This window comes from Ranitomeya imitator, chromosome 4 (assembly GCF_032444005.1).
Source record: "Ranitomeya imitator isolate aRanImi1 chromosome 4, aRanImi1.pri, whole genome shotgun sequence".
NCBI classification, from domain to species: Eukaryota; Metazoa; Chordata; class Amphibia; order Anura; family Dendrobatidae; genus Ranitomeya; species Ranitomeya imitator.
In genome coordinates, this window is record NC_091285.1 from 678,931,955 (window position 1) to 678,951,120 (window position 19,166).

General features: G+C 43.1%; 1 protein-coding gene across 1 annotated transcript; it reads right to left on the bottom strand.

The window, feature by feature from the left end:
* Nucleotides 1–5,596: 5,596 nt before the first annotated feature.
* LOC138677313 (2-acylglycerol O-acyltransferase 2-B-like) lies at nucleotides 5,597–18,846 on the bottom strand. The gene is made up of 6 exons (XM_069767354.1): nucleotides 18,579–18,846; nucleotides 11,143–11,321; nucleotides 10,617–10,821; nucleotides 10,293–10,467; nucleotides 10,017–10,216; nucleotides 5,597–7,568 (listed from the first exon to the last, which is right to left on the bottom strand). The coding sequence occupies exons 1-6, from the start codon at nucleotides 18,727–18,729 to the stop codon at nucleotides 7,414–7,416; spliced, it is 1,065 nt and encodes a 354-aa protein (XP_069623455.1). The 5' UTR covers nucleotides 18,730–18,846; the 3' UTR covers nucleotides 5,597–7,413.
* Between the last annotated feature and the right edge of the window lie 320 nt (nucleotides 18,847–19,166).

Genomic DNA, 19,166 nt, shown 5'->3' on the forward strand with positions numbered 1-19,166 from the left:
GATGCAACACAAGGACTGTGCCCGGGAACACCCTGAGATTTAACCCTCTATATATCTCATATTTAACTCATTATCTGCCAGAGAGTCTCTGTTGGTCACTATTGCTTGTAGACCGCTGCTGCCAATCATGCATGACCCAGAGGATCTGTTCCCAGCAATTTAAAGGGACACTACTGTTTCTCTCATTTTTCCATGTATTTGCATACAATCTGTATTTCTCTGTTATCAGCTATGTCGTTTTATTGAATGGCTGCTCACTTCTGTGATTTGACCATTTTTAGGGTCGGTGGCCCTTTAAGACCCAGGTAGTCTTGGAGTTGATCCTTTATCTTCCTCCTTGGGCCACAGTTTTCATTTTTGTCCTCTGATGTTTTCTATGGATTTAAAGGCTGCACTGTTGAACTCTGCCCGGCTCATATAATCTTTGGCCGTCTGCTCCCTGGTGATCACCGCAGTATTATAACACAGATTACCGCAGGGATCCACTGCAGGGCCCTAAATTCTACAATCACAATGGAAGAGCATTTTATACTATCTATCATTCTATATTGTGCCTTGTTTGGCGGCACTATTTAATAATTACTATTTAGCTTTTTTTTACTTAAACGGTGCTTTTGTGCATTGTATGGCGGTATTATTTTTTTTACTTTTTTGCAGCAATTAGATACTGCTATTTGTGCACTATATGGTGACACTATTTAATGATTGTTTTGACTTTTTTTTACTTATTTGTGCATTGTATGGCGGTATTATTTGTTTTTAGTATTATGTGCGCAATACATGGCAGTATTATTTCTTTATTGTTTTTAGCATTATTTGTGCATTTTATGGCGGCATTCTTGGGTGGCTGTTTTTCAGTGTTATATTGTACAGTACTATTTTTTTATATTTGGAAATTGATATTTGTGCATTGTTTGGCGGTGTCGTTTAATTACAGTAGCTTAGTATTACTTGCGTAGTGCTGTTTGTGCATTGCATGGCAGTGTTATTTTGTTACTGCTTTTCAGTATTATTTGGACACTGCTATGTTTGCATTGTTTGGCGGTATTTTATGATTACCGTTGTTTAGTATTATTTGAGTAGTGCTAATAGTGCATTGTATGGCAGTATTATTTTATTACTTTTCTTAGTATTATTTGGACAGTGCTATGAGTGCATTATGATGTGGTATTATCTCATTACTGTTTTTACTATTATTTATAGTAAACTGGGTAATTATATTTTTTATTGCTATTGTTTAGTATTATATGGACAGTGGTATTATTTGCTTACTGTTTTCTAGAATTAATTGGACAGTGTTTATGTGCATTGTATGGTGGCATTATTTAATTATTGTTTTTAGTATTATTTTGACAGTGTAAGGCTGGTTTCACACTTGCGTTTCAAAACGCATGCGTTTTTTAAAAAAACGCATGGTGAAAGAACGCATGTAAATGCGTGCAAACGCTGCGTTTTTTTTTACGCATGCGTTTTTGCATGTGGTGAAAAAAATGCGGCGTTTTGACGCGTTTACATGCGTTTTTTCATGCATTTGCGTTTTTTAAACGCATGCTGAGAAAAGTGTGACAGCTGCCAATCATCAAAATAAAGTAAAAAACCCACTATAAACAGAAATAGTTAGGGTTAGGGGTAGGGTTAGGGTTAGGGGTAGGGATCATAACCCTAACCCTAACCCTACCCCTAACCCTAAGCCTAAAGGGATCCTAAACCTAACCCTACCCCTAACCCTAATCCCTTTAGGGTTAGGGTTAGGATCCCTTTAGGGTTAGGGGTAGGGTTAGGGGTAGGGATCATAACCCTAACCCTAAAGGGATCCTAACCCTAACCCTACCCCTAACCCTAAGCCTAAAGGGATCCTAACCCTTAGGGTTAGGGGTAGGGATAGGATCCCTTTAGGGTTAGGGTTAGGGGTAGGGTTAGGATCCCTTTAGGGTTAGGGTTAGGGGTAGGGTTAGGGATAGGGATAGGGTTAGGATCCCTTTAGGGTTAGGGTTAGGATCCCTTTAGGGTTAGGGTTAGGGTTAGGATCCCTTTAGGGTTAGGATCCCTTTATCACCTTTATGGTGGGGGGTGGCATATTAGTGTGTTTTCTGCTTATTTAAAAAAAAACGCAAGCGTTTTTAACGCAAACAAACGCATGTGCTTAAAAACGCATGCGTTTACATAGACATCAATAGGTTTTTTTGCCGCGAAAAAACGCATGCGTTTTTTTGCGGCAAAAAAAAGCCGCAAAAATTACTACATGTTGCATTTCTGCAACACCACGCATGCGTTGCAAAAACGCGTCAAAACGCATGCAAAAAAATGCATGCGTTTTTAATGCTAAATATAGGGGGGGAAAACGCATGCTTTTTTGCCTTTTTTACCGCAAAAACGCAAAAAAAAAAACCACAAATGTGAAACCAGCCTTATTCAATATACGGTATTAAAATTCGATTACTATATTTCACTATTATTTGGTCAGTCCTTACACTGTGTTCCAAATTATTATGCAAATTGGCTTTAAGTGTCAAAGATGTAATTGTTTGGTTTTTAAAATAAACTCGTGGATGGTTTGTGTCTCAGGGATCAATGGATCACTGAAATCAATCTTAAACATATGTGATAATTAGTTTTCCAGGTGATTCTAATTAAAGGAAAACTACTTAAAAATGATGTTCCACATTATTAGGCAGGCCAAAGGTTTCAAGCATTATGGGAAATAAGAAAGATATCTCTGCTGCCGAAAAGCGTTAAATAGTGCAATGCCTTGGTCAAGGGATGAAAAAATTAGATACTTCACAAAAACTTTGTGATCATCATACTGTGAAGAGATTTGTGACAAACAGAGCACAGACAGAGTTCATGCAGATAAAGGCATAATGAGGAAGGTTTCTGCCAGGCAGGTTCATTGGATTAAGAGAGCAGCTGCCAAAATACCATTACAAAGCAGCAAACAGTTATTTGAAGCTGCTCGTGCCTCTGGAGTCCCTTGAACCTCAAGGTGTAGGATCCTTCAAAGGCTTGCTGTGGTGCATAAACCTAATATTCAGCCACCCCTAAACAGTGTTCATGAGCAGAAATGGTTGCAGTGGGCCCAGACATACATGAACACTAATTTCCAAACAGTCTTGTTTACTGATGAGTGTCGAGCAACCCTGGATGGTCCAGATGGATGGAGTAGTGGATGGTTGGTGGATGGCCACCATGTCCCAACAAGGCTGCGATGTCAGCAAGGAGGTGGAGGAGTCATGTTTTGGGCCGGAATCACGGGGAAACAGCTGGTAGGGCCCTTTACGGTTCCTGAAGGTGTGAAAATGACCTCTGCAAAGTATTTAGAGTTTCTGACTGACAACTTTCTTCCATGGTCTAAAAAGCAGAAACGTGCCTTCAGGAGCAAAATCATCTTCATGCATGACAATGCCCCAATTCATGCTGCAAAGAAACCTCTGAGTCATTGGCTGCTATGGGCATAAAAGGAGATAAACTCATGGTGCGGCCACCATCTTCACCTGACCTCAACCTTACAGAGAACCTTTGGAGTATCATCAAGCAAAAGATCTATGAGGGTGGGAGGCCGTTCACATCAAAACAGCGGCTCTGGGAGGGATGAAATACAAGCAGAAACTCTCCAAAAACTCACAAGTTCAATGGATGCGAGAATTGTGAAGGTGATATCAAAGAAGGGTCCTATGTTAACCTGTAACTTGGCCTGTTAGGATGTTTTGGAGTTAAATAGCTTTTTTGTTCAGTGAATGTGACCTCCTAATGCTGCAAATTCCACAAATGAGACTTTTCAGTTCTTTACATCAAATGTATAGAAATTCTACTGTGCCTAATAATTTGGAACAGTGCAGTGTGAGGTTTTATTCATTTTGGAGATTATACTGTTATCATTGGGAGGTTTCTTCAATAAATAATTCGATGTATAATCTAACGGGCGATGACTTTTATTAGACTGACTGTGATTTGCACCGACCATTTAGGAAAATCCGAGAAAAATATCATCTGCATAATAATTTGGAACACAGTGTATAACGCATTGTATTACAGTATTATTTAATTACTGTTTTGGTATTATTTGTACAGTGCTTCTGCATTATATGGCATCATTATGTCTTTACTATTTTCCAGCATTATTTGGATGGTGGTTTTTGTGCACTGTATGGCGGTATAATTTATTTATTGTTTTTATTAATATTTTGTCAGTGTTATTAATTCATTATATGCTGGTAAAACGTGTGTTACTGTTATTCAGACAGTGCCATTTATGCATTGCATTACGGTATTATGTAATTACTATTTTGGTGTTATTTGCACAGTGCTAATAATTTTTAATGACATTTTTTATTTATATAGCGCTAACCTATTGCGCAGCACTTTACAATTGTCGATGATATGGGGGTATTATTTTGTTAACGCTATCTAGGATTATTTGTGCATTGTGTGGCGGTATTATTTGATGACTGAATTTTAGTTTTATTTTTGTGCATTGTAGATTCATTTTTTTGTGGGGATGTTATTTGGGCATCATGTGATATTGTCACTTTGGCACAATTGTGGTTAATTATTAGCTATGGTCGTATTATTTGAGAACTATATGAAAATTACACCATCTCCATATCACATGTAGGCAGCACTAAAAAATGGGAAGGGACCACTATACTGGGTTCTCCAACGACATTCTCTCTCCTGAATACCCTGCAGATACTTCCTTAGTAGAAATCTGTGTTTGTCCCTTTGCTTCGGTCAGTGTTGAGGCTGCTCGTCTTGACTGAGGCAGTAGGTTGAGCCAAGATAAGCAGAAGTCCCAGTGTGAGCCCAAGGAGGCCAGAAACCTGCCGTAGAGCTGAAGGGCTATCATTTCTTCCTGTCTCTTATGTCATAGTCGCATTGGACATTGACTGTACTCCTACGACCTGCGAAAATTATCCTTTTGCCCCGACCTTGACCCAACGGCTGAGTTTTAGTGATGAGCCAGCGCGCACAGATAAGAAGATTACAGGCAATGCCTGCATGTGTTGTTTCTATCTAACAGACATACAGCCATATACTTTTACTCGATTAAGACACGAGCATGCTCAGATAACACTTCATAGGAGCACGCTCGCTCATCACTACTGAGTTTCCATTGATTTGACTCCTTTCCTATCTCGCCTCCTGCACTTTGTATTTTGCTGGTGTCCTTCATCGTCGTCCTTCCCCTTGATCGATTCTTACCTCTGGCCCCAGATTACGTGAAGAACATTTTGCCCTAACGCTCTGTTTAAAGAGCCATTCTCACCAAAAGAGAATCCAGCGTTTCACGATAACCTTCCAAAGCACCCGATGAACAGGCAAAACTCTCGATTTGGGGGTAAAATGATCTTCTGAGCTGCATCGTCCTCGGCAGCGCATCGTCCTGTGTAAACAGGACTCGTGCTGCCGAGAACAAAAGCAACCAATGCACACTGAGCGATGTAAGAGAGCGTTCAGAGCGACCGGCTTGTGTAAATGGGGCCACTACGAGACCGGTAGATAGTCACCTATCGGCGGTCGTTCTGGTTAATGTGAACAGACCCTTAATGTGACGACAATTATAAAACTAAAAATTAAAAAATTCACAAACACATCTGACTATTGCTTCTGCGACGCTTTATTTTCGTCACCACTGAAAAATATCTTTTTTTTTTTATTTATTTACAAGAATTAACCCCCAAAAAAAAAAAACATTAAAAAAATAAGTTGATTCTTCTTACTTCTTTAGTGGCTTCTTTTGGACCCACTCAGGCGTTCTGGTGCCAACACTACCTGGGCACCCTTAGAGTTACACTCCCAGGAAGAGTTCATTAATTTCCTTAGCAGATTCGGACAGCAAAACCCCAAAGAGTAAAGAAACACAGGTGAAACAAACCTGAATGTGTGTTATATCTTAGGTCCCTGATGACCGCTTTACACCCCCACTGTCATTCTCTCCAACAGCTTCATCAGTCACCCTGAACGGCCTAAGACAGTCCTGAAGAAGTTCTCAGATGTTTCTACTTTGCCTTCTTTCGGCCTCCGACTCATCCCAAACTACCTCACTTGGACTGAGGTTGGGTGACGGTGGAGGCCATGTCCTCCGAGGCAGCTTCCATCCCTCTCCTCCTTGGTCACCTCACCATTACATGTCCTCTAGGTGTTTTAGGTCAATGTCCTTTAACAACATAAGTGATAGTCCAACTAAGGGCAAACCAGGTGGGCCGGTATGTCATTGCAGCATGCTGTGTCTGTGCATCATTTAGGAGGGCTGTTATCTGAGGTGCTGTCAATTTGTGGATTCTAAGGCTAGTAACCGATGAACTTAGATAAGTTCTTGGTCTTCCTTTCCTGGGGTGCTCCTCATAAAGACCAGTTTCATCATCATAATTGAGAGTTTTCGTGACAGCACTTTTGATACTTTTAAGGTTCTTGCCATTTTCTGGATTGACTGATCTCCATATTACAATGGACGGTAATTTCTATTTACTTTGTTGAGTGGTTCTTTCCGTATTCGGGCTTAGAACAGTTGTGGAATAGCACTCAGGACTATATGTACCTGTGAACCCAACACTGCCTCTGCCAAACCCACCTGAAGGTCACTACCACTTTCTGAAGGCTGTTGATTTCCCAAATGAACTCTGGACAAGGCATACCTGTCCATTTGAAGCCATTCCAGGTGAGACCTGATGAAGCTGCTCGAGTCAAGGTCAAGGGGGTGTAAAGCTGACATCATAGTAAAAGGAGTACTGTGAGGAATCTAAGGTATAACACATATTCTGGCTTGTTTCACACATGTTTTTTAACTCCTTGTTTCCTTGTCTATCTCTTTGTGATCAACATAAGCTCAGAGGAGAGGTCTTGAAAACTTCTCATTGAGAGTTCTTGAGTTCTAGGACAAGAGTTCATGAGAGACTTCTATATGAACGGTCTTGGCAAGCTCAGATGAGAGGTCTTGAGAAACTTCTAGATGATAGTTTTTAAGTTCTAGGCAAGAGTTCTTCACAGACTTTTAGATGGGAGGTCTTGACAATCTCAGAGGAAAGGTCTTGACAGACTTCTAGATAAGAATTCTTGAGTTCTAGACCAGAGTTCGTGAGAGACTTCTAGAAGAAAGATCTTGACAAGTTCTAGACACGAGTTCTTGAGAGTCTTCTGAATGAGAGGTCTTCAGAAACTCAGAGGAGAGGTCTTGTGAGACTTCTAGTTGAAAATTAGAGTTCCAGACAAAAATTCTTGAGAGACTTCTAGACAAGAGTTTTAACGAGAGACTTTGAGATAAAAGCTCTTGGCTTCCAGACAACAGTTATTGGTTATCATCTTAACTGAAGAATAGTCTTCTTCTAGAAAAGTAAACGTTGGGATCTTCCAAGTATCTCCCCTTCATAGATTCACTCCATAATATTTATGTATCATCTTGTGATCTTCATTGGTGTCTCAAAGGAGCACGAGTTGACGATCTTGTTCAATTCCATATTTTATCTTGTGGGTCTCAAAAAGTTCCTTCAGCTTTTGTACATAGAGAGCATGGAGGGACAAGATGTCTTCGGGAGAAGGAGAAGGGTTCTTCACCACCGGGATAGGAGACCCCACTGAAAGAGAGAGAAGTAATGAGGAGATATGAGCAGAGCTAGAAATACTCATAAGCTGAGACCAAACCACCAGCTAAACCAAGCTGCCCTTTTACACTGAAACAGAGCAACAGCTCTCACAAGATCTGTGGGAGGAGGGCAGGAGGAGATTGAAAGCCAGCCAGGTCCTTATTTAAAAAAAAAAAACACAACTTCTGTAACAGTGCAACTCACGGTTTGGCTTCACGAATGACCAGAGGATACTGGGACAATTGTACTATCAGCCACATATGTGAAAATGTGCTGCCATATGGGCCTTCAGATAACTACTGTTCCGCCATATGCCTATACACTGTGACTGGACCCAAAAATACAGTTAGGTCCATATATATTTGGACAGAGACAACATTTTTCTAATTTTATTTATAGACATTACCACAATGAATTTTAAACAAAACAATTCAGATGCAGTTGAAATTCAGACTTTCAGCTTTCATTTGAGGGTATCCACATTAAAATTGGAAGAAGGGTTTAGGCGTTTCAGCTCCTTAACATGTGCCACCCTGTTTTTAAAGGGACCAAAAGTAATTGGACAGATTCAATAATTTTAAATAAAATGTTCATTTTTAGTACTTGGTTGAAAACCCTTTGTTGGCAATGACTGCCTGAAGTCTTGAACTCATGGACATCACCAGACGCTGTGTTTCCTCCTTTTTGATGCTCTGCCAGGCCTACACTACAGTGGTTTTCTGTTGCTGTTTGTTTGTGGCCTTTCTGTCTGAAGTTTAGTTTTTAACAAGTGAAATGCTGCTCAATTGGGTTGAGATCAGGTGACTGACTTGTCCATTGTAGAATATTCCACTTCTTTGCTTTAATAAACTCCTGGGTTGCTTTGGCTTTATGTTTTGGGTCATTGTCCATCTGTAGTATGAAACGACGACCAATCAGTTTGGCTGCATTTGGCTGGATCTGAGCACACAGTATGGCTCTGAATACCTCAGAATTCATTCGGCTGCTTCTGTCCTGTGTCACATCATCAATAAACACTAGTGACCCAGTGCCACTGGCAGCCATGCATGCCCAAGCCATCACACTGCCTCCGCCGTGTTTTACAGATGATGTGCTATGCTTTGGACCATGAGCTGTACCACGCCTTCGCCATACTTTTCTCTTTCCATCATTCTGGTAGATATTGATCTTGGTTTAATCTGTCCAAATAATGTTCTTCCCGAACTGTGCTGGCTTTTTTAGATGTTTTTTAGCATAGTCCAGTCTAGCCTTTTTATTCTTGATGCTTATGAGTGGCTGCACCGTGCAGTGAACCCTCTGTATTTACTTTCATGCAGTCTTCTCTTTATGGTAGATTTGGATATTGATACGCCGACCTCCTGGAGAGTGTTGGTCACTTGGTCGGCTGTTGTGAAGGGGTTTCTCTTCACCATGGAGATTATTCTGCGATCATCCACCACTGTTGTCTTCTGTGGGCGCCCAGGTTCTTTTTGCATTGATGAGTTCACCAGTGCTTTCTTTCTTTATTCTCAGGATGTACCAAACTGTAGATTTTGCCACTCCTAATATTGTACCAATTTCTCGGATGGGTTTTTTTCTGTTTTCGCAGCTTAAGGATGGCTTGTTTCACCTGCATGGAGAGCTCCTTTGACCGCATGTTTACTTCACATCAAAACCTTCCAAATGCAGCACTACACCTCAAATCAACTCCAGACCTTTTATCTGCTTAATTGAGAATGACATAATGAAGGGATTGCCCACACCTATCCATAAAATAGCCTTGGAGTCAATTGTCCAATTACTTTTGGTCCCTTTAAAAACAGGATGGCGCATGCTAAGGAGCTGAAACTCCTAAACCCTTCATCCAATTTTAATGTGAATACCCTCAAATGAAAGCTGAAAGTCTGAACTTCAACTGCATCTGAATTGTTTTGTCTAGAATTCATTGTGGTAATGTCTGTAACCAAAATTAGAAAAATGTTGTCTCTGTCCAAATATATATGGACCTAACTATAAATGTAGACATCCAAACAGATCCTAAAATTTTAGGGTTTGTTTGTCTGAATATTTACCGTAGTTATTTTCTGGTTGGTGACTGGCACAGTATTTACCTGGGGCACATAGTGGTACAGTATTTATCTCTGGGACACATATGAGAGCACAATATCTATTTCTGGGGCACATATCGCAGCACAGTAGTTATCTCTCGGAGCATGTACGGTACTTTTTAGGGCATACATGGCAGCATAGTATTTATATATGGTATGCGGGAGACATATGGTGTCACATTAATTTCTGGGTACAGGTGCCAGTGGGACACTCAAAATACCATGCTGACATTCCAGAACAACATACTATGGATCTCTGCAGTTCTAGAACAGTGATGGGTTTTGGATCTCAGGCAAGATCTCATTGATAACTGGACCTTTTCCGGTAAGGAGAGGTAAATGTGCCGCTTACCCACTGTATAGACTGGTCTCCTGTGGGGAAGTAGCCCCAAGCTGTACTGGAACACCCCTCGGCCATGGAACAGGGGTATCGCTAGTCCCATAATTCTTTGCAGTTTTTCTTGGGTGCTTCGCAGCAGAGACCCCCGAGGATTGCTGACCTGATAGTAGAGGTTATTCTCTCCGAAGGATAAAACCGGAACCAGATGAGCCCTGTATAAAAAAACAAGGGGTATGAGTACGCGAAACACAAGGATGACCCTCTAAAGTAATGGCCGTGGTGTCTCACCCATGGGTCAAGGCCAGCTTAATGAAACCCGTTCTCTTCAGGATTTGTAGGGTCAGTTTTCCAGGTTTCGCATCAAGAGCTTCAGGAGGACCCCCAACTGCTATGACCAAAGCTTGCCCACCACCCTTCTTTGAGAGGAGGTAGGAGGCGCTTCTCTTGTCAGAGGACACGAGACCTAAAAAGTTGGTGAAATGTAGAGAAACAACCTCAAGAGACAGCGAAGAGAGAGAAAGATATCGGAGGAGGTTGAGATGGACGGGGATTGGCGGCAGATATGAGATGAGATGATCGGGGGGCTGCAGATGACTGCGGTTCTTTACTTACTCCCACTCATGATATACTCCCGAAAAAACGGCACTCGGAACCAGGCTGGCAGCATGAGGAGATGTGGAGTGAGGCCCGGGAACAGACTGGAAAATCCTGTTCCTTCAGTGCAAAAATTTCCAAAAGCTCCAACCACAAGAACACCGTGAGGGTGGAATCCAAAGATATAATTGTGACCAGGGTCGAGAGGGGCTGTCCGGACCAGCTGTAAGACAGGTCGCAGAGAAGAAAGTCAGACGAATGTTAGTTATTCCTTGTAGATGAAGTGTTGTCAACATTTTCACATGTTAGAGCAGCAGTCTGTGCTCCAGAGCAGCTCTTCCTACGGAAACTGGAGACAGGAAGTGACATTTGAAGTGCTACAGAGGTTGTGTTTTGTCACGTGGTCACCAAACCCTCGTAGAAGAAGCTACAAGGACCACCCTGATATCTCCACCAAATGGAACGTGTCTGAGCAATACTCAGATATCTGATATATGTGCTGATTTTTACTTAATAATGGAAATATCCACAGCTATTTTCTTACTTTGATAGGGAAGTAATTGGCAAAATACTTCCACACCGTCCAGCTCCGCACCCACTCCGACCTCCGGCCGCCGGTGGATGGGGTGTCCCAGTCTATGTACAGCCACGCAGAGTAGAGGACGGCCAGTGCCCAGTACTGGGAGCAGACCAGGAGGACATAGAGGACCAGACAGCACTGCGCTGAAAAGCAGGAGAGAAGACATAAGAGGCGCCCACCGCCCGGTGTCTGCATCCACCACACATATACAGAGCAAAGGAGAACAACCCAAGGGTCTCATTAATGTGCTGCACACAACTGGAGGAGAGCGCCTGCTGTAGATTGTGGGAATAATATTTTACCAGCACTCCATGAGGGCAGGAGGGGTACTGCAGGTAAAAAAGAGAGGCATCACAGAAGGGTGAGAGCGATGAGAAGGATTGATGAAAGCAGGATGAAAAAGAGAAAGAAGAAATAAAGACATGGGGAAATAAAGAAATGATGACAGAAATTGTGAGATGTGGAAAAGAAAACTGAGGAATGAGAGAAAGAGATACCGATAGAGATGAGAGCGAAAGTGAGAGATGAGCGAGACGAACAAGAGGATGAAAGCGAGATATTGTGGAGGATAGGATGAGAAAGAGAAGGATGGGAGAATGAGTGAGACATGAAAGGAAGGGAGTCACACAAAGGAGGGATGAGAAAAAGAAATGAGAGTGAGTGAGAGACGGAGATGTAAAAAAAGATGAGACGTGAGAACAAGACACAGTGAGACTGATGGAGGGATACAAGAGAGAGAGACATAAGGGAGGGAAAAGGAGGAAGAAAGGGGGATGTGGAGAAAGATGACAGTGAGCCACGAGAGCAAGGGAAAGAAAGAAAAAAGGACACAGAGAGAGAAAAAGAGTGAGATAGAGTAAGATGGGGCAGATGTGAAGAAAAGAGACAGAGAGAGATTACACAGATGTCAGAGAGAAAGAGATGAAAGATAAAAGAGAGAGTGAGGAAAAGTGATATAGATGGAGGGCTAAGAGAAATGAAGAATGATGTAGAGAGTAAGTGTATGAGAGGGATATGAAAAGAGAGAGGAGAGAAGTGAGCGTGACATAAGTTAGATATCAGAGAGTGACATGAGAGAGAAGAGAGAGATAGAGGTGAGAGAAGAGATATAGAGGTGAGAGAGAAGAGAGGGATAGAGATGAGAGAGAGGGATAGAGGTGAGAGAGATAGAGATGAGAGAAGAGAGGGATAGAGGTGAGAGAGATAGAGATGAGAGAAGAGAGGGATAGAGGTGAGAGAGATAGAGATGAGAGAGGGATAGAGGTGAAAGAAAAGTGAGGGATAGAGATGACAAAATAGAGCGAGAGCTGAGAGAGAAGAGGGATAGAGATGAAAGAAGAGAGGGAGAGAGATGAGAGAGAAGAGAGATATAGAGGTGAGAGAGAGATGAGAGAGAAGAGAGGGATGGAGATGAGAGGGATAGAGGTGAAAGAAAAGAAAGAGGTGAGAGAGAAGAGAGGGATAGAGATGATAGAAGAGAGGGATAGAAGTGAGAGAGAAGAGGGATAGAAATGAGAGAGATGTGAGGGATAGAGATGAGAGAAGAGAGCTAGAGATGAGAGAAGAGAGGGATAGAGGTGAGAAAGAAGAGATGAGAGAAAAGAGAGGGATAAAGATGAGAGAAGAGAGATAGAGATTAGAGAGAGATAGAGATGAGAGAGGAGAGGGATAGAGGTGAGAGAGAAGAGATGAGAGAGAGATAGAAATGAGAGAGGAGAGGGATAGAGATGAGAGATAGAGATGAGAGAAGAGAGGGATAGAGATGAGAGAAGAGAGCTAGAGATGAGAGAGGAGAGGGATAGAGGTGAGAGAGAACAGATGAGAGAAGAGAGAGAGATAGAGATGAGAGAGAGATGAGAAAGGAGAGGGATAGAGGTGAGAGAGAAGAGATGAGAGAAGAGAGAGGGATAGAGATGAGAGAGAGATGAGAAAGGAGAGGGATAGAGGTGAGAGAGAAGAGAGGGATAGAGATGAGAAAATAGAGCGAGAGGTGAGAGAGAAGAGGGATAGAGATGAAAGAATAGAGGGATAGAGATGAGAGAGATAGAGATGAGAGAGAAGAGAGATATAGAGGTGAAAGAGAGATGAGAGAGAAGAAAGGGATGGAGATGAGAGGGATAGAGGTGAAAGAAAAAAAAGAGGTGAGAGAGAAGAGAGGGATAGAGGTGAGAGAGAAGAGGGATGGAGATGAGAGAGATGTGAGGGATAGAGATGAGAGAAGAGAGGGATAGAGGTGAGAAAGAAGAGATGAGAGAAAAGAGGGATAAAGATGAGAGAAGAGAGATAGAGATTAGAGAGAGATAGAGATGAGAGAGGAGAGGGATAGAGATGAGAGAAGAGAGATAGAGATGAGAGAGGAGAGGGATAGAGGTGAGAGAGACAGAGAAGAGAAGAATGGAGGTGAGAGAGAAGAGAGAGATAGAGATGACAGAAGAGAAGGATAAAGGTGAGAGAAGAGAGGGATAGAAATGAGAGAAGAGAAGAATAAAGGTGAGAGAAAAGAGAGGGATAGAGATGAGAGATAGAGATGAGAGAAGAGAGGGATAGAGATGAGAGAAGAGAGCTAGAGATGAGAGAGGAGAGGGATAGAGGTGAGACCACCCTGGAAACATCCCCTATCCTCTAAAAGGAATTTGATATTCCCTGGACCTCTATATGCCCCCCCTCCCCCACCCCCGTATTTTTACCATATGCTTTGGCAATGCTAACATGTACTTAGTCCTGCCAATAAAGCTCATTTGAATTTGAATTTGAGAGAGAAGAGATGAGAGAAGAGAGAGGGATAGAGATGAGAGAGAGATGAGAAAGGAGAGGGATAGAGGTGAGAGTGATAGAGATGAGAGAGAAGAGAGGGATAGAGGTAAGAGAAAAGAGGGATAGAGATGAGAAAATAGAGCGAGAGGTGAGAGAGAATCGGGATAGAGATGAAAGAAGAGAGGGAGAGAGATGAGAGATAGAGATGAGAGAAGAGAGGGATAGAGATGAAAGAAGAGAGGGATAGAGATGAGAGAGATAGAGATGATAGAGAAGAGAGATATAGAGGTGAGAGAGAGATGAGAGAGAAGAGAGGGATGGAGATGAGAGGGATAGAGGTGAAAGAAAAGAAAGAGGTGAGAGAGAAGAGAGGGATAGAGATGATAGAAGAGAGGGATAGAAGTGAGAGAGAAGAGGGATAGAAATGAGAGAGATGTGAGGGATAGAGATGAGAGAAGAGAGCTAGAGATGAGAGAAGAGAGGGATAGAGGTGAGAAAGAAGAGATGAGAGAAAAGAGGGATAAAGATGAGATAAGAGAGATAGAGATTAGAGAGAGATAGAGATGAGAGAGGAGAGGGATAGAGGTGAGAGAGAAGAGGGATGGAGATGAGAGAGAAGAGAGGGATAGAGATGAGAGAAGAGAGCTAGAGATGAGAGAGGAGAGGGATAGAGGTGAGAGAGAAGAGATGAGAGAAGAGAGAGGGATAGAGATGAGAGAGAGATAGAGATGAGAGAGGAGAGGGATAGAGGTGAGAGAGATAGAGAAGAGAGGAATGGAGGTGAGAGAGAAGAGAGAGATAGAGATGAGAGAAGAGAAGGATAAAGGTGAGAGAGAAGAGAGAGATAGAGATGAGAGAAGAGAAGGATAAAGGTGAGAGAAAAGAGAGGGATAGAGATGAGAGAAGTGAGAGAGAAGAGAGGGATAGAGATGAAAGAGAGGGATAGACAAGAGAGGGATAAAGATGAGAGAGAAAGAGGGATAGAGGTGAAAGAAGAGAGGGCTAGAGATGAGAGAAGAGAGATGAGAGCGAAAGTGAGAGATGAGCGAGACGAACAAGAGGATGAAATTGAGATATTTTGGAGGATAGGATGAGAAAAAGAAGGATGGGAGAATAAGTGAGACATGAAAGGAAGGGAGTCTCACAAAGGAGGGATGAGAAAAAGAAATGAGAGAGAGTGAGAGACGGAGAGAGGAGATGTAAAAAAAGAGATGAGACGTGAGAACAAGACACAGTGAGACTGATGGAGGGATACAAGAGAGAGAGAGACATAAGGGAGGGAAAAGGAGGAAGAAAGAGGGATGTGGAGAAAGATGACAGTGAGCAACGAGAGCAAGGGAAAGAAAGAAAAAAGGACAGAGAGAGAAAAAAAGAGTGAGATAGAGTAAGATGGGGCAGATGTGAAGAAAAGAGGCAGAGATTACACAGATGTCAGAGAGAAAGAGATGAAAGAGATAAAAGATATAGATGGAGGGCTAAGAGAGATGAAGAATGAGGTAGAGAGTAAGTGTATGAGAGGGATATGAAAAGAGAGGAGAGAAGTGAGCGTGACATAAGTTAGATATCAGAGAGTGAGATGAGAGAGAAGAGAGAGATAGAGGTGAGAGAAAAGAGAGGGATAGAGATGAGAGAGAAGAGAGGGATAGAGATGAGAGAGAGGGATAGAGGTGAGAGAGATAGAGATGAGAGAAGAGAGGGATAGAGGTGAGAGGGATAGAGATGAAAGAGAAGTGAGGGATAGAGATGAGAAAATAGAGCGAGAGGTGAGAGAGAAGAGGGATAGAGATGAAAGAAGAGAGGGAGAGAGATGAGAGAGAAGAGAGATATAGAGGTGAGAGAGAGATGAGAGAGAAGAGAGGGATGGAGATGAGAGGGATAGAGGTGAAAGAAAAGAAAGAGGTGAGAGAGAAGAGAGGGATAGAGATGATAGAAGAGAGGGATAGAGGTGAGAGAGAAGAGGGAGAAGAGGGATAGAGATGAGAGAGATAGAGATGAGAGAGAAGAGAGGGATAGAGATGAGAAAATAGAGCGAGAGGTGAGAGAGAAGAGGGATAGAGATGAAAGAAGAGAGGGAGAGAGATGAGAGAGAAGAGAGATATAGAGGTGAGAGAGAAGAGAGGGATGGAGATGAGAGAGAAGAGAGATATAGAGGTGAGAGAGAGATGAGAGAGAAGAGAGGGATGGAGATGAGAGGGATAGAGGTGAAAGAAAAGAAGGAGGTGAAAGAGAAGAGAGGGATAGAGATGATAGAAGAGAGGGATAGAGGTGAGAGAGAAGAGGGAGAAGAGGGATAGAGATGAGAGAGATGTGAGGGATAAAGATGAGAGAAGAGAGATAGAGATTAGAGAGAGATAGAGATGAGAGAGGAGAGGGATGGAGATGAGAGAGAAGAGAGGGATAGAGATGAGAGAAGAGAGCTAGAGATGAGAGAGGAGAGGGATAGAGGTGAGAGTGAAGAGGTGAGAGAAGAGAGAGATAGAGATGAGAGAGATAGAGAAGAGAGGAATGGAGGTGAGAGAGAAGAGAGAGATAGAGATGAGAGAAGAGAAGGATAAAGGTGAGAGAAAAGAGAGGGATAGAGATGAGAGAAGTGAGAGAGAAGAGAGGGATAGAGATGAAAGAGAGGGATAGACAAGAGAGGGATAAAGATGAGAGAGAAAGAGGGATAGAGGTGAAAGAAGAGAGGGCTAGAGATGAGAGAAGAGAGATGAGAGCGAAAGTGAGAGATGAGCGAGACGAACAAGGGGATGAAATTGAGATATTGTGGAGGATAGGATGAGAAAGAGAAGGATGGGAGAATGAGTGAGACATGAAAGGAAGGGAGTCACACAAAGGAGGGATGAGAAAAAGAAATGAGAGTGAGTGAGAGACGGAGAGAGGAGATGTAAAAAAGAGATGAGACGTGAGAACAAGACACAGTGAGACTGATGGAGGGATACAAGAGAGAGAGACATAAGGGAGGGAAAAGGAGGAAGAAAGAGGGATGTGGAGAAAGATGACAGTGAGCCACGAGAGCAAGGGAAAGAAAGAAAAAAGGACAGAGAGAGAAAAAAGTGAGATAGAGTAAGATGGGGCAGATGTGAAGAAAAGAGGCAGAGAGAGATTACACAGATGTCAGAGAGAAAGAGATGAAAGAGATAAAAGATATAGATGGAGGGCTAAGAGAGATGAAGAATGAGGTAGAGAGTAAGTGTATGAGAGGGATATGAAAAGAGAGGAGAGAAGTGAGCGTGACATAAGTTAGATATCAGAGAGTGACATGAGAGAGAAGAGAGGGATAGAGGTGAGAGAGAAGAGAGGGATGGAGGTGAGAGAAGTGAAAGAGAAGAGAGAGATAGAGGTGAGAGAGAAGAGATATAGAGGTGAGAGAGAAGAGAGGGATAGAGGTGAGAGAGAAGAGAGGGATAGAGATGAGAGAGAAGAGAGGGATAGAGGTGAGAGAGAAGAGAGGGATAGAGGTGAGAGAGAAGAGAGGGATGGAGGTGAGAGAGAAGAGAGGGATAGAGATGAGAGAAATAGAGAGGAAGCCCCGAGAGAGCAGACTCTGCCAGCAGTGCCCCCAGGAGGCCGTGGAGGATGAGGCCCACTTCCTGCTGAGGTGCCCCAAATACTTCGCAGTGAGGGACACTCACTTCAAGAGACTGATCTCCTCCCAGACTTCACCTCCAAGGAGGAGGAAGAGAAACTGCCGATAATACTGGGGGAAGAGGAAAGTGCAGTGGCCGTAGCAGCGGAATATGTCAGTGCCTGCCACAGACTAATAGGAGCCTGATATGTCATGGACTCCTGTACCCCACCCTGGAAACATCCCCTATCCTCTAAAAGGAGTCTGATATACCCTGGACCTCTATATGCCCCCCTCCCCCACCCCCGTATTTTTACCATATGCTTTGGCAATGCTAACATGTACTTAGTCCTGCCAATAAAGCTCATTTGAATTGAATTGAATTGAATTGAGGTATAGAGGTGAGAGAGAAGAGAGGGATAGAGATGAGAGAAGAGAGAGGGATAGAGGTGAGAGAAAAGAGAGGGATAGAGATGAGAGAGAAGAAAGAGATAGAGATGAGAGGGATAGAGATGAAAGAGAGGGATAGAGAAGAGAGGGATAAAGATGAGAGGGATAGAGGTGAAAGAAGAGAGATAGAGATGAGAGAGATAGGGATGAGAAAGAAGAGAGGGATATAGATGAAAGAGAGGGATAAAGATGAGAGAGAAAGGGATATAAGTGAGAGAGGAGAGAGAAAAAGAGGGATAGATAATAAAGAAGAGAGGGATGGAGATGAGGGAAAGTAAGGGATAGAGATGAGAGAGAAGAGATGAAGGGAGGGATAGAGATAAGAGAATTGTGATAGAATGAGAGAGTATGAAAAATGAAAGAGATGTGAGAGAGCAGAGCGTGCGCTGTGGTCGGTGGCGCTGTCCGTTCTTCTGTATATAGCAGGTCTGGCGTTATCTTAGCGTGAGATATCCCGATGTTCAGGATGGGCCACTCTGTAATGGACATTAGATAATTTTAGACCCATAATGCATTGCTGTTACCGGCGTGCCCCTCCTCAGACCCCAGTGGAGAATTGTGAATGCAGCTCTGGATGTGACTACAGCACAATTCAGGGATGAGCAGAGGAGCCGTGTGATGGAGAACTCACCCAGAGCCAGGAAGGAGAAGGTCCACTGCAGCACCGCCGCCGTCTGCAGCCTCCGGTCCAGGGGAACATGTAGAGGAGCAAACTGGATCCACATGATGAGGAGACCACAGGGAGCAATGGAGGAGGAATCAGAGAGGACGAGCAGTCTCATCCTGCCAGTATATAGCTGAGCACCACTCCCCAAGGGCCAAAGACAGCAAGGTCACCTCCTCCCGACACCACCGCCGCATTGGCTGCGGCCATCAGTGAGGGTTTGAGAAACGATTGGCACAAGATATAAAGAAGGAGACGAGGCCGAGCCAACGGAGGGATAAGTGCAGACAGAAAGTATGTAAGAGATTGCACAGACTCACAAGGAAGAAAGTAACAGAAAAGGTCATGAAATAATGTGTACAGGAAACTTCTACTACTCCGGAGGCCTCGACAATCCAGCATGGAGCCACAAAGGGCCGATGGGGCATAATTCTCAACCGAACGAGCGCTAATTCCATAAATAAAAATGTACGGCCCTCACCCTCTTCCTTGTCCCATCCAAAACCCGTTTTCCACCCCACTTTTTGGCTAAAAATGGAAAATTTCCAGAAGCGA